At 42.5% G+C, this 13,380-nt stretch overlaps 1 protein-coding gene across 1 annotated transcript in view; it reads left to right on the top strand.

Annotated features, from left to right (window-relative positions):
• Positions 1-13,380, top strand: part of COL4A2 (collagen type IV alpha 2 chain) — a 183,828-nt gene that overhangs the window by 42,582 nt on the left and 127,866 nt on the right. Inside the window, 1 exon segment of the mRNA XM_014454193.2 lies at positions 6,472-6,552. Coding sequence (XP_014309679.1) covers positions 6,472-6,552 — 81 coding nt within the window.

The following is a 13,380-nucleotide window of genomic DNA, read 5'->3' as shown; positions in this document are numbered from 1 at the left end:
AGAAATAGCTAGTCTCAAAGAGTCTAAATCTTTTATGTGTTTTGTTTTCTGGCATTCCGCTTGCTATTTAAACTTATTTTTAAATGTCCTAAATATGAGGACAAATCTGCCATTGGGAGAAGTGACAATGAGCTGTTTTCTCGGTGTTTTTACTAGTAAATGGAGCCACTCCCCAGATGCCCATAGAGGAGTACCCCTTTCTACCAGGCAGCAGAGGAAATGATCCCTAACGACAGCAGCATGATACTCACTTCTCCTGGTGCCAATAGATTGCACAAATAGGAGGCAGGGCCAGCAACATGTGGGACCGGATGTTCCCTTAATCTCGCAGCTGTTACTATTGATCTCTCTGCTCTGACTCTTTAATGAATTCCATTTATAGATGGCAGAGCAAAGTCTCTGCTGGCAGCCAGAGAGCCAGTGGCTCAAGGCAAGAAATTCTCTACATGACTCGGATAGGTTCCTGGTTCAGGAAGCTAGAACTCAACTTTCCTTAAAAGATTCCATCACTTCTGTTCTACCAGAGACAAAAGACTGACCGAGGAATCTAGATCTTGCATCTAGGATGATTTGTACGTGTCTAGGATGGACTGAATGCCCATGCTAATAGATGTCTTTTTAAATCTTTCTAAATGTAATGATGCCAAGATTCGGATAAGGCTCCAAAGCAAAGAATTCCCATATAAAATGCTAACCAAGAAATCTCTTGTTCAGAGCTCTCCACGTTGCCCCTGGAAACCATGTGCATTCCATTTGAGTAGAATATGATCCAGGGTTTCTAGAAAATGTATCTTATGCCTTAAGACATTGCCAAATGGCTCTTAAGGGATCTAAGTCATTTCCAATTCCTAGACTTTCTAATAGCATAGTAGTGCCGGCTACCAGCTCAGAGCAGGGAGAGTCTTAAAAAGGATGTTTTGAATAAGGACAAGAGGATAAAAAATGTTTTGGCACTCTGATTGATTAGAAGCTCAGCAACTGAGTCCTGAGTGCTCAGAGCGTCTCTAAACATGCCACAGGTGGCAGGGGTTAAGGGGAGCCTGAGGGCTGACATTTGTCTAGGACAGACATCTCTGACTCCATTTTAGGCATGGAACACTCTGAATTCTTACGAAATACTGCTTTCTATTCCACTAAAGGAGATGGCTCAGTGGGTTTGCTGCTCTCCCATTGTCTCTGAACAACGTCTCTTCACAATGCCAGTCTATTAATCTAGTGCAGACTTCAAGGTGCTTACCTGGAAATTCTGTTAGAAAGCCGGTTCTGATCCAGTCAATCTGAGGTGGGGTCTGCAATTCTAACGAGTGCCCAGGTAATGCTGATGTTGCATCCACACACTGCACTGGGAGTAGAAGTGGTCTAGATGCAGAACAGCAGCATTTCTAGCATGGATTGATTGATTACCTCTTTGCTGTTGTGTCTGAGCCCCTGCCTCTAATCAATCAACCTTCCTTCTCTCTCTCTCCCCTCTCCCATTTCAGTGGTGACACTATTTTCAGGCATATATCCCTGAAACTCTTTGTTCATTATCTTCACCATGCACTCTCACTCCTTCTCATTTCTTTAGTGTCCACGGCTCTCTCCACTCCACTCTTCCTTGCCAATATTAATTGTTTCAGGGATTACCCATTCTTCATCTTTTTAGGTATAGCCCAGAGATATTCCCAGTCTACTATGCTGTGTATGTCTAAGCTGCTTTCTATCTTATTTTCCAAAACTTATAATTCACATTTATTTTTCAAAACTACTAGCAGTTCCATAGTACTTTCTGAGATGTCAGAAGCTTACAATGATACCAAATTAACATCCCTTTCCCTGAGTCTGCAACTTTCTTAATTCCTCTACTTTTTCTGGAAGGAGCAGGTGAGACCAGTGGGGCCTACCTAGTCTCTAGGTTGGTGGGTGACCAGATAGCTGCCAAGATGGGAGCATTTACAGGTCCTCAGTGAATGTTCGTTCATTTGCTGAAGAAATTAATGATTAATCCCCCCCCAGGCAAACTCCTTCCATAGTTTGGAAGTTAAAGCCACAGTTTGAAATGGTCAAGTATCTTGGTAGCAATTGAGATGGCTTCACTTGAGCAAGGAGGCCTGAGGATATCCCACACCTATAGATTGTCTTTTTCCTGGATTATAAAGTGGCAGTGGATTGAAGTTGAGTCCTGAGACAGGAGTTGGGGGATAGGACTATGTAAGGGCATCCTGAGGATTATAAGAAGAATGGGTTCAATTTCACTCCAATCCAAAATGCTCCTGGTTCCCTAATGATAATAATCCAGAGGTCTTGCTTTCCTGGGCCTATAGGGGAGTGGTTCTCTGTCTCTCCCCTTGGTAGCAGCAGCAAGGGCCTCAGGTCAGGCAGCAGGGAGGTTCTTCTTTGTGAGTAGGCCCGTAAGAAGGGAGTACAGTGGAGCCCTAGTGAAAGAATCCTGGCTAAGGTAGTCCTGTCAGTCGGTTATCCGGTATGATTTTAATGGCACTCACCACAATTTAAATTATGTAGGTTTCATTGTTTACTTAATTTTCTTATCAGCTTGTTTACATGATCTATTCCCTACTTAATATCCATGGCCCAGCACAGCATATGGCCCCCAATAAAAATTCAGTGAAGAATGAATGAATGAATGAATGAATGAATTTGCAAAGTGGAAGAATGGATGAGTTATCCTCAAGACCATCCAGCTGTCATATTAGTTTGGAATTGGGGGAGTTAAGTGATCTCTCCCTGGTGGAGCTGTAGGAAAGTGTGCCCCTGAACACTCAAAGCTGGGGAGCACATGACATAGGCTCCCTTGTGGTCCCAGAGGCTGGATGGGAGCAGTTTCTGTGTGAATATGAGGCCATAGGACTTGTGCATGTTAGAGTCAAGCATTCTCCAGGGGGTTGGAGCCTTTACCAGTTTTCACAGATCTTCAGCATAATTGGTCTCAATGGACCATGGGCCCTTTTCTGCCCCACGATGAAGGACCTCAAAACAAGGGGGAGAGTTTGGGCCAGCTCAGTCGAAAGGCTGGGGCGTGGTCCATGACAGTGGACACTCTCCACACCTTAAGCAGGGTCTATGGGAGCCTCCTGCCCTGGGAACTGTATCTCCTTAGATGCCTAGACGGTGACCTCACTGATCTGTAGGAGGCCTTGGGAAAGCATGGTTTTGAAATGTTGCTCTATACAGTGCTCCAATGGGAATCCAGATTTGAAGTGAGAAACTATTGGAGGATTTAATTGATGTTTCTGAGAGAGCCTGACCATACAGGTGAGAACTTGCCTTCCTGGAGTTCAAGATCTGGACCAGGGCCAGCTTGTCACCTTTGAGGGTGGTAGGCAGACCCTTGAGGTGGATGTAGGGTAGGAGGAACTAGGCATCTTTATTAAGGAATTGACAAGAAGGATCATGCTTTGTCTGTGAGTTGTGCTGAGTAATAAAAGCAAGGGTAGATGAAAGGGCTTAGAACATGGGCAGTGGTTGCTGTGAGCTTTTAATATTCTGTTGGGAATGGGGTGGGGGCTGGGACACAGACATAGGATGCCAACGAGCAGTTCACACACTCCTCATCCAAGGTCCTCAGAAGAGCATTCAGATCCTGAGACTGTTCCAGAGCCCAGGTCCCATCAGGGGAATGCAGAGGCTCAGGTCTGAAACTTGTTCAGTCTTTAAGAGACGTCTGGAACACATGCCCTGCCCTAGCAAAGTAAATAATTCTGTTCATCCGGAGACCTGGCATTCCAATATGTGGTACTTAGGGCTCTTGTAGATGTTGGAATTCATAAGAGTCCCTCTGCAGTATATGTAAGATGCTGATGAGAAAACACACACACCCCACATTACGTCACACACAGACACGTGCACATACACACAAACAACACACACAGGGGCTAGAATTTTATGATAGAAATTGTCTGTGGCTTGTAAGGTGGAGGGCTACCTCTTGACGATTTATTCCTCACCTCCTGAGACAGGGTATCTGAGCCATTGACACATAGTTGAAAAAGTGTTGAGACCAGGAGTTATCTACCCTTCAGGTCTTAGTTCCAAAAGCAAAGGAGCACTTTTAAATGTCAAGCAGGTTATGAAGAACTCATTTCTATGACTAAATTCAACGTATAGCCAAAGCCTAGAATAGAGTATCTGTTGGATCAATTTGAAACCATTAAAATCATTTGAACCATTGATTTATACACAAGGACTTGGCAAGTGGCTTTAAAATCAAAACTAAAAATAGCATGGAAAACACCAGATGGAGAATATGAGTTTATGATTCACCCATTAGACTGAGGAGTCCCCCTACCCTTTCCAAAAACTGCTAAGTGAATTATTGCATGAACCAGGGACACCTGCCAACATACCTATTCATGTCACAGTCATATGTAATACAAAGTGTAAATAGGGCAGTCCATATAGACTTTTCTCTTTGGTGCTAAGGGTAGTTCATAAAACTGGGGGCTTAGCATGGAGCTTGATTTACCTAGTATAAAAACCAAATATTCAAAATCATAGAATTTAAAAATTAACCCTCCCCCCACCCTATTGATAAACATTGAAGTCATAAAAATTGGAAAATACCTAGAACCCTATTTTGAGGGCATGAAAGGATTCTCTGTGTGTTTACTCTTACACTGTGGAACTCATGCTGTTTCATTGCCTCACTCAGGCCAAACAGATAACCAAAAGAAGATTCAGAAGGCTTCCCGGGTATTGGTTTCTTTGCAGGATTTGAGATTTTCAGATTTTTTTTAATTCTTTAAAGTAGTGACTGATATTAGATTAGGTAAAGAATTACAATTAAGACACACAAAAAATTGTAACTTTCAGTGAGACCTCTCTACAAGAAGAACATTGAGTAGTTATTAAGGTGTAAGGTAAACTCTGGCCAGATGGCTTCGAGTCTGAGTTTGCTTGTGTACCCATCTGAGGTTGAACATTCAGGAAGGCTGTGCTAGCAGGAGTTACAGAGGCAGCCAGGTAAAACATCAGCATTTCCATGTGAGCATGCAGTACCGTGCCAGGAAGGGGAAGATGCTAGCATGAAAAACAGATAGAAAAACTAACAGAGGGTGTTCCTACGTGGCCATCCTGTTTAGTCATTGAGAAGAGAATGGAAGATCTGTGGTGAACTGAAGTTCTGTTTAAAGTTGGAGTGAGTTCTGTTGTCTGGGGAGTGTTGCTTGCATGGTAGCATTTGACTCAGTGCACACCAGAAGCTAACTGTGCCCAGGGTCCCTTGAGTATAAGTGCCTGCTGATGGGCAGTCTAGATGAAGGTGACAGGATGAGAAACCAGACAGCAGATTCTCCTGTGAACAGCTGCACCAACTCACCTTTGGGGCGGGGTAGATGGGAGGTTAGAACGAGAGGAGAAGGGCAGGGCTTGGTTGATCAGAGAGGAGAGAGAAAAGGGCCAACCCAATTGTCATTTCCTGCTCAAAATATGTAGTACTGTGAACACAGTCTGAAATGGAGAGCTCAGACATAGTGCAGTCTCCAAGTCCATATTTTACCTGAAAAACCTAGATCAAGGGCAAGAAACACCTCTTTCCCCTAATTCTGGTTGGCATTGTCCAGCCAGAGAACTCTTTCAAATTATCCACTCAACTCATTAAAGACTTGTAGCTCCATATATGATTAAAAGTTCCATTATGCCACCCAACCTGACTAAATAAATACTTCCCCCAACCCCCTCCTCTCTTACTGCCCATGAGCCTTGCTCACAGAGTGAAGGGAAGAAAGTGGGCTTCCTCTGCAGGGGATCACCACGGATGTCAGGGTACCTATGTGATGGAGGTGAGGGTTTGCCATCCTATCAGGTGTATTTGCAAGTTCTGCCTCCTCATCAGAATCCCCCTCCCTTTAGTCCACCAGGGTCTGTGTTGTGGGATGGGGGCCCAGAGTTGCCCTGCCGTACTTCACTTTAACCTTGAACATCTCCAGGATGAACCCCCCACATTTCCAGGCAGAACGAAGGGCGCTTTCTATGTGCCTGGAGTTTCTCCTTCATGCTAAAGCTCTTAACACAAAGCGTCCTTATGGGTTTACTTCACGTGGGAATCCCTGGATTCAGGGGATGTTCTCCTTGACTTTCCAGCCCTGGGATTTAGCTTGACATCTGGCACTTAGTAGGCATTGAAAAAAGTCTTATTGACCATGGAATGGACAATACTAAGAGTGACCTTAATGTAAACTGTGACTTTGGATGATAATGACAAGCCATTGAAGGTTCATAGATTTTAACAGATGTCTCACTCTGGTGGGAGGAATGTTGATAATGGGGGAAACTGTGCATATGGGGGCAGGGGTTATATGGGAAATCTCTGTACCTTTTGCTGTGGACCTAAAACTGCTCTGAAAATTAAAGGCTGTTTGTTGTGAATGAATAGATAGTTGTTAGATCAGAAGTACTCTCAACAGATAGAATTAGGATATGTGTTATAGTTGAGTATTTTACATAACTTTCTCTTTGCTTTGTTTTTTTTTTCAGGGTGTGAAGAAGTTTGATGAGCCCTGTGGAGGGAGAGACTGCAGTGGGGGCTGCCAGTGCTACCCTGAGAAAGGAGGGCGGGTAAGTCATTGCCTTGCAAGAAAGGTTATTATCTTCCTTATACTTCCATTGTAAATGAGAGGGCCTTAAATTGCCTGGTTAAGTCAGTTGCATACCTTCCTAAGAAATATAATATAGACATGTTCTTCTCCACTGGAACAAACAATATAATGCGAATTGAAATCAATTTATAGTACTCCCTTAATAAATTGAGAATAATGCTAACTTTCTTAAGCATCTTTTCTCTTGTTCATTGCTATGAATACCTATGTCTGTGTATGTATATGTATAACGCAACTATTTTTATACTTATTATGTTGTACATAAATATATGTTTTATAACAATGTTACATAGAGAAAACATGGTTGCATTCATACTGCAGAATAGATATTCAAACTAGAGAGCACCAGCCTCATACCAGTGAGAATCATTCTGTTTAAATTATTCTACTCATTTTCTGAATGTCCTTTATGTAGCCCATTTCATAGGTAAGTAAGAGAAAAAAAAAAGATCACCCCAAATTATTATCATAACACCTGGTAGAATTTAAACTAATATGTTCAAGCAAAGTGATTGGCCTCTCTGTTTCCATTAAAGCTGATGTTTGGGTTTTGGCATTGCTGATTTTTAAAAGACACTGTTTATATTTGTATGATTAAGCCCAGGTTGGTGTGGGCAGCAGCATTTTGTTTTAGGACACAGAGTCTCTTGAGTCTTTATGCCTTGGAATCATGTGTTTTCCTCTCAACCCACGCTTGTCCGATGCCAGGTTGTGAGAGACAGTTAGGAATTCTTGCCAGCATTGTCCTGTCATTGAAAACAGAAATTATTGCAGCCCTTAGGTGTCCCCAATGAGTTTCACCAGCTGGAATCCTGCAGTCAGTTTCCAAAGTAGCCTTCCCCATTCCTCCCCTCGGCCCGCTCCCCCCCCCGCCCCCCCGCCCACCACCAAGCTTGGGCTCTGTGGCTGGGTGTTCTCATACATCCTCTCCTACCTGAGTCCTCTCCAAAAATCAAATAAGTAAGACTTGTAATAGGGAACCCCTTTATAAAAGTGGTGGTTATATTGAATACCATGTGACTAATCATTTTTGAATGGCAAAGGTCACCATTGAGGAGCGTCTTGCCGCTACATCCAAGCTTGCATCTCCATGCACTGTGTTCCCATGAGCTGCAATCCTCAAAACAGCTTGTTGTTGTTGTTGTTGTTGTTGTTGTTGTTGTTGTTTTCCTCATGGGTTCCTCTGTTTGGAGCAGCGACTTTACACTGTAGGAATTTCTAGTTGAAGATCCTTTATCAGCATTTCAAAAGAATAAGTATTTTTTTTTAATATGAAAGCCATTTCTTGAGATTTAAAATGCCCCTGGGGTCCCTTGCTATAGATTTTCCCAGCGATGCTCTGGAGCAGTGATGGAAATGTCTGACTGCAGAGCTCAGAGCTCTTGGCTGGCCCAGCCTTATATGGGCACAGGGAAGATAAATGAGTGGTATACAAATATCTGTGAGACTCGCCTGTGTGGGAGTTCGCTCCACTCTAGAGGGACTCCACATTCTTCTCCATGTGATCAGCCAAACAGAACCCAAACTAACTGAGGAGAAAGTCATACTGGGTCTATTCTTTTCACTTTGTACAATTATTTAATGCAGAACCAACACAGTAACATTTCCCATGATGCTTTTACAAGAACTTTGTTCTTCAGTAAAGCTAGCTTTTTCTGATTATTTCAATAGATAATGCCATCTGTGCAGCAATATACTTTTATAAAATGCCAAAGGTCTTTTCAAAGGTGCTATTAAAAGGAAGATTTCGAAGGGCCTCTATGTCTTTCTAATGTATTGAGTGTCCAGTACAGGCATTGAAACCTTTTTACTTCCCATCATCCCTAATCAAGAAAATACCTTGAGTCTGTTCCTATATATTGTTGCCAAGTAATGTAGAAACTTGAGACCTTCTGGTTAATTTGATTAAAGAGAGTAACCCAGAACCCACAGTGGACTTGACTCTCCTATATTCAGACAGGTTATTAATACTGACCAAATTCACTGGAGATTTGGCAGTTGTCTGAGTAGTTTGTTCAAGAGACAGAGCCAATGGTACCCCACTTTTTGGCCTGGCCTGCAGGATCCACTGTCCATAGTGTTCAGATGGCTCTTCTCTTCACACTGCTTAATGGTCCATACTGTCATTGGTGTTGGACCTAGACTCACCCTGTGATTGGACCATACAGATCCAAGTTGGGTTGTGTTATCAGCCAGTACCCAAGGCTGCCCCATTGATTCGGGTGTACAGGTGTGCCATTGAACATTAATCAAGGTGATGGAAATGACTCATGGTAAAAGGTAAGAAAAAAAACCTACTGAGGAGAGATAAATGATGTCATTTATCATTTTCTATGGGGTAAGCCTAGTATATTACTGGAGATATTTATTGTTAGGACAGTTGCATAGACTTCATTAAATCATTTATAAAGATGTAGTGTCTTGCAGTTCTACAAACCTGGCATGGTATGTGTATTAAATATTTGTGGATTAACAAATTTGCCTAAATGCATTCCTATAGAAAGCAGGGCTATTTCTGTCCTACTTGTGGCTTGATAGTAATTTTTTAAAGTAATGTAATGCATAAAAATAGCAGTTGGATGGATTTTGCTGTTCGGGGAGCTGTGTGCAGAGTTTGTTCTTTCCCACAGCTTCCCCTGGGGTCCCTTGCTATATATTTTCCCCACAGTGCTACTGTAGCAGCGATGACAATGCCTGGCTGCAGAGCTCTCCACTCCCCAAGCACTTGGCTAGGTCGGCCTTATTTGGGCATGGGGTAGAGTTAATTTGTTCCTCGCCATGGTGACAGCCAACATCAGAAACTGTATGTTACTGGATAACTTTTGGACTCTAAGCAAAAATCACAAATGTACTATGGATTCCGATTCCAAATGAAGTCTCATGTTACTGAATGAATAAGCTCTGTGTAAAATGTATCGAGCCTGATTCTCCACCCCTGAGTAAGTTGGTGGGGTATTGTCCTAGGGGGAGAATTGTTTCTCACAGGCAGAGCTACATATGGATAATCCCAGTAAGCCAGAAGCTGGAGTAGGAAGGGGCAGGCACTGCAGCCCAGCTGTCTGCACAGTCCTCACTTCCTGCTCAGAGCTGGATGATATAGCCTGAGTCCTCTAGTGCACACAGGATGGTAGGAGGACACTGACATTGGGGGGGGAATGATTTGTTCTAATCTGGATTCAGAACAAAACTCTCGGTTTTTGGGACGTGTTGATGAGTTCTTTTTCCAATACAGTAACCTTTTGTGTCTATATATTCCTCTTGCCAGATGTTAGCCTATAGGAAGGGGATTCTCCAGGGTGGTGGGAGGGACACAGACAGAGATGAAAAGAGCTTTGTCTCTGTTCTCAGGAGTTATGAATCCCTAGCCAATTCTCTAACCACCTCTGCAGTTGCTTGGTGAATTTAAAAAAAAAATAACTTCAAGAAATGATTTCAGGCTTTATTGTTGTTGGAGGGTCTGTATCTCAAATCATTTCTATGAGGTATATTGGAGTGTTTAAAAATTCTAAGTCCTATTTCCCCGATACTACACAGGGGGATATGCACAAAGGAAGTCAATGAACTAACTTCCCAGACCTTCTCCACCAGGAAATGTCGTACAGTTGTCAATACCAGAGAAGCTGTCCGGCCCTCTTATCTGTTGCTATTCTTTTTCTTATTTCTTTCTTTATACACTATGAAGATGGAAGCTGGTTGAATGGAATGCATTAGATTGAATTTATGCTATAGAATTTCTATTGAAGCAGAGGGACTGCCACCGTATTATATAGAGGTTGATAGTATGGAAAACAGAGAGAGCAGATGAAGCATTGATTAGACAAATAAAGCCTTTGCCTTTGCACATTTTTTTTGTTGTTGTTTGTTTTGTTTTGTTTGCCCAGCGCAAATTTAATGTGCATTAGGAAGCTTAACTTAAAAACCAACAGCATCGTAAAAAGATGTCATTCATGTTCATAGCAGTACATAATCCTTTATAAATACATGCCTTTGCACATTAACTCACGTAAAAGGTTGTCAGATTCTCAGATTTTTCCAACTGAAATCGATTTTAATTTATTATTTCAATTACTTAGGCAGGTTCCTGTTCTCCCAACCCTTTTTGGTTTTTGACCCTAAACTCAGATCAGATAGGTAATTTCAACTTTTTCATGACATCAACCTTTACAAGGCACCTGTTTTCCTAGGCGATCATATTTCAAAAATTCCCCAGCCAGGTGACTCAGTTGGTTGGAGCGTCATCCTGTACACCAAAAAGGTTGTGGGTTTGGTTCAGTCCTCTGTAGGGGCACATCCAGGAGGTAACGGATTGATGTTTCTCTCTCACATTGGTTTCTCTCTCCCCTCGCCTTCCTCTCTCTCTCTTAGGACCAATAAACATATCCTTGAATGAGTTAATTGGCATCTTCCCCATCCCTCAGCAGTCATCCAACCCACATTCACCCTCCGTGGGCTTGACAACATGAGCCACAAGACTGGAGACTAACTCCCAGAAGGTTGTGATTGATAAACGCACCCTCTTAAGCAATGACTGGGTGCTTGGTACAAGTTATCTTTAGCTGTTGCTTGAGTTTCCCACAGTCTGTGGGTCCCTGGACTCTGTACAAAGTGTGAGGGAATAATTCTTAACCTCACAAGATTTCTCAAATTCAACAATATAAAGTGAAAGAAACCAGAGAAACTGAGTGGAAGGGGAAGCAAAGGGAAGAGTGAAGCTCTTGGAGATGGGTGGAGATGGATGAATGGGAACCCAAGAAAATTGTCTTTGGCACTCCCTGTCAGCTCAGATGGGTAACAACCAAGAGATGAAAGAAGCAGCCCCTCGCCTCAGGGAAAGGACTAGGGGGGCCTAGAGCAGCTATGAACCGCAAGTGATTGGCAAGCTCTTCCCTCTAAGGTGAGATGTAGTCTTGCTAACAATAGTGTCTTCTATTGTGTATTGCTAGCCATAACCTTTACCCTTAAATGTGTATAACCAAGATTTCAAAATAAAATGGAATTTTTATTTGAAATGGCTCAATATAAATCTGAAAACTGGTAGACCATTGTGATGCTGTGGAGAGATACTCAGTTCAGAATGTATGTACTGTGTGCGGTCTGTAATTCCCATAGGTTTCCATATGCAGTGTGGCCCTCTAGCTTAGTTATTTGAAGACACTTGCAAGTGTCAAATAAAAACACCAGTGCTACTGTGGCAGGCCTCTTTTCAAACCAGCAGCTTTGTTCTAGGCACATAGTTTTTAATGGTATGCTCAGCATACTTAAGGGAAGTCATCTTCAATATTTTATGCACTATCACAGCCCAGAAAAGGCAAAGAATTATTCAGAAATAGTAGAAAGTCCGCCTGGTTTCCGGGCTTTTATAACCCTTGTCTACACATAGCTCCCAACCACTTTCAAAATCGTGTGGTTATTTTTAGTGTGCCTTGGGAACGGCAGTGGATCTGGCTGATCCAATGCCGCAGTAGCTGCAGCAACTCCGTGACTTGGTTATTTTCTACAGGAAAATAGTATGTCAGCAGATTTGGACAGTGCCCACCTAACTTGTACATCACATCTGGTGATGTGTTTTTAAAGTGATATTTTCTTTTATGTCTGCTATCGTAGAAAGAACCCAGCTTCCTGCTAGCAATGGAATTTTACATTTCTTCAACACTCAAATATGTATTTTTTTTTATCCTCTGTGTGCAAGGCACTTGTCTAAGGACACCCTGAACAGCAGAGGCCCTGAGATAAGGGTGTGCCTGGTGTGTTTAAGGGACAGCGAGGAAGCCAGTGTGGCTCTAGCAGAGCGAGGAAGGAGAGACTCGGGGAAGGTGAGGTTCTAGAGAGAAGGTCAGGGCAGCAAGAATATTGGGTAAGAGCCTTAGAGACCATCTGACTGAGTGAGATCAGGAGCCATTCAGGAGACTTCTTTAGAAAAGTTATGTAATTTATAGTTTACTTATGCCACAGAGCTCTCCAGGCGGGAAGGCCCCTAGGAAAGGCAAAGTAGTTGGCTATTAAGATTTAAAAACAGATGTATTCATTCAGCAGATATTGATTGCACATCGCTCATAAGGTAGGCGCCATCTAGGCACCAGGAATCCAGAACTAAGCAAAGCAGTCATTATCCCTAATCATTTTTTAATTTTCTTTAATAAGAAAAGGGAGGAAGGGAGAGGGAGAACTAGAAACTGATCTGCTGCCTCCTGCATGCCCCCTATTGGGTATCGAGCCTGTAACCCAGGCATGTGCCCTGACCTGGAATCAAGCCTTGACCTCCTGGTTCATAGGTTGATGCTCAACCATGGAGCCACACTGGGCCAGGCTAGTCTTTTTGAGCTGGTATTTTAGCTCTGTACTCTCCAATAGAATTTTCTGCAAAGATGGAAATGTTCTTTATCTAGACTCTTCACCAAGGCTAATTGAGCCTTTGAAGTGTGGCTAGTTAAATGGATGACTGAATTCTTAAATTTTATTTACTCTTAGTTAATTAAAATTCAAATTAAATACCCCACATGGTCAGTGGCTCCCATATTGAAGATCCCAATTCTATTGAGTGTGGAGAGTGGAAGAAAGACAAAAACTTATAGTGAATAGGTAAGAATGTTCTGAATATCACATCGTAGACAAAAATAAAACACAATAAAAAGTCAGGTTTCATGAAAATAAACCAAGATTTGGTACCTGCTGGGCTTATGTCTTTACAAAAAAGTTGTTATCTCAAAAAATATATAGAGCACATTGGAAGTGGTGTATATGCAGATGTGTCAATCAGCCAGACAGGAAACTTTTGACTGGTCCGTCA

Source organism: Myotis lucifugus, unplaced genomic scaffold, assembly GCF_000147115.1.
Source record: "Myotis lucifugus unplaced genomic scaffold, Myoluc2.0 scaffold_33, whole genome shotgun sequence".
In the NCBI taxonomy this organism is placed as follows: domain Eukaryota; kingdom Metazoa; phylum Chordata; class Mammalia; order Chiroptera; family Vespertilionidae; genus Myotis; species Myotis lucifugus.
This window is presented reverse-complemented; position numbering and strand designations above follow the sequence as displayed.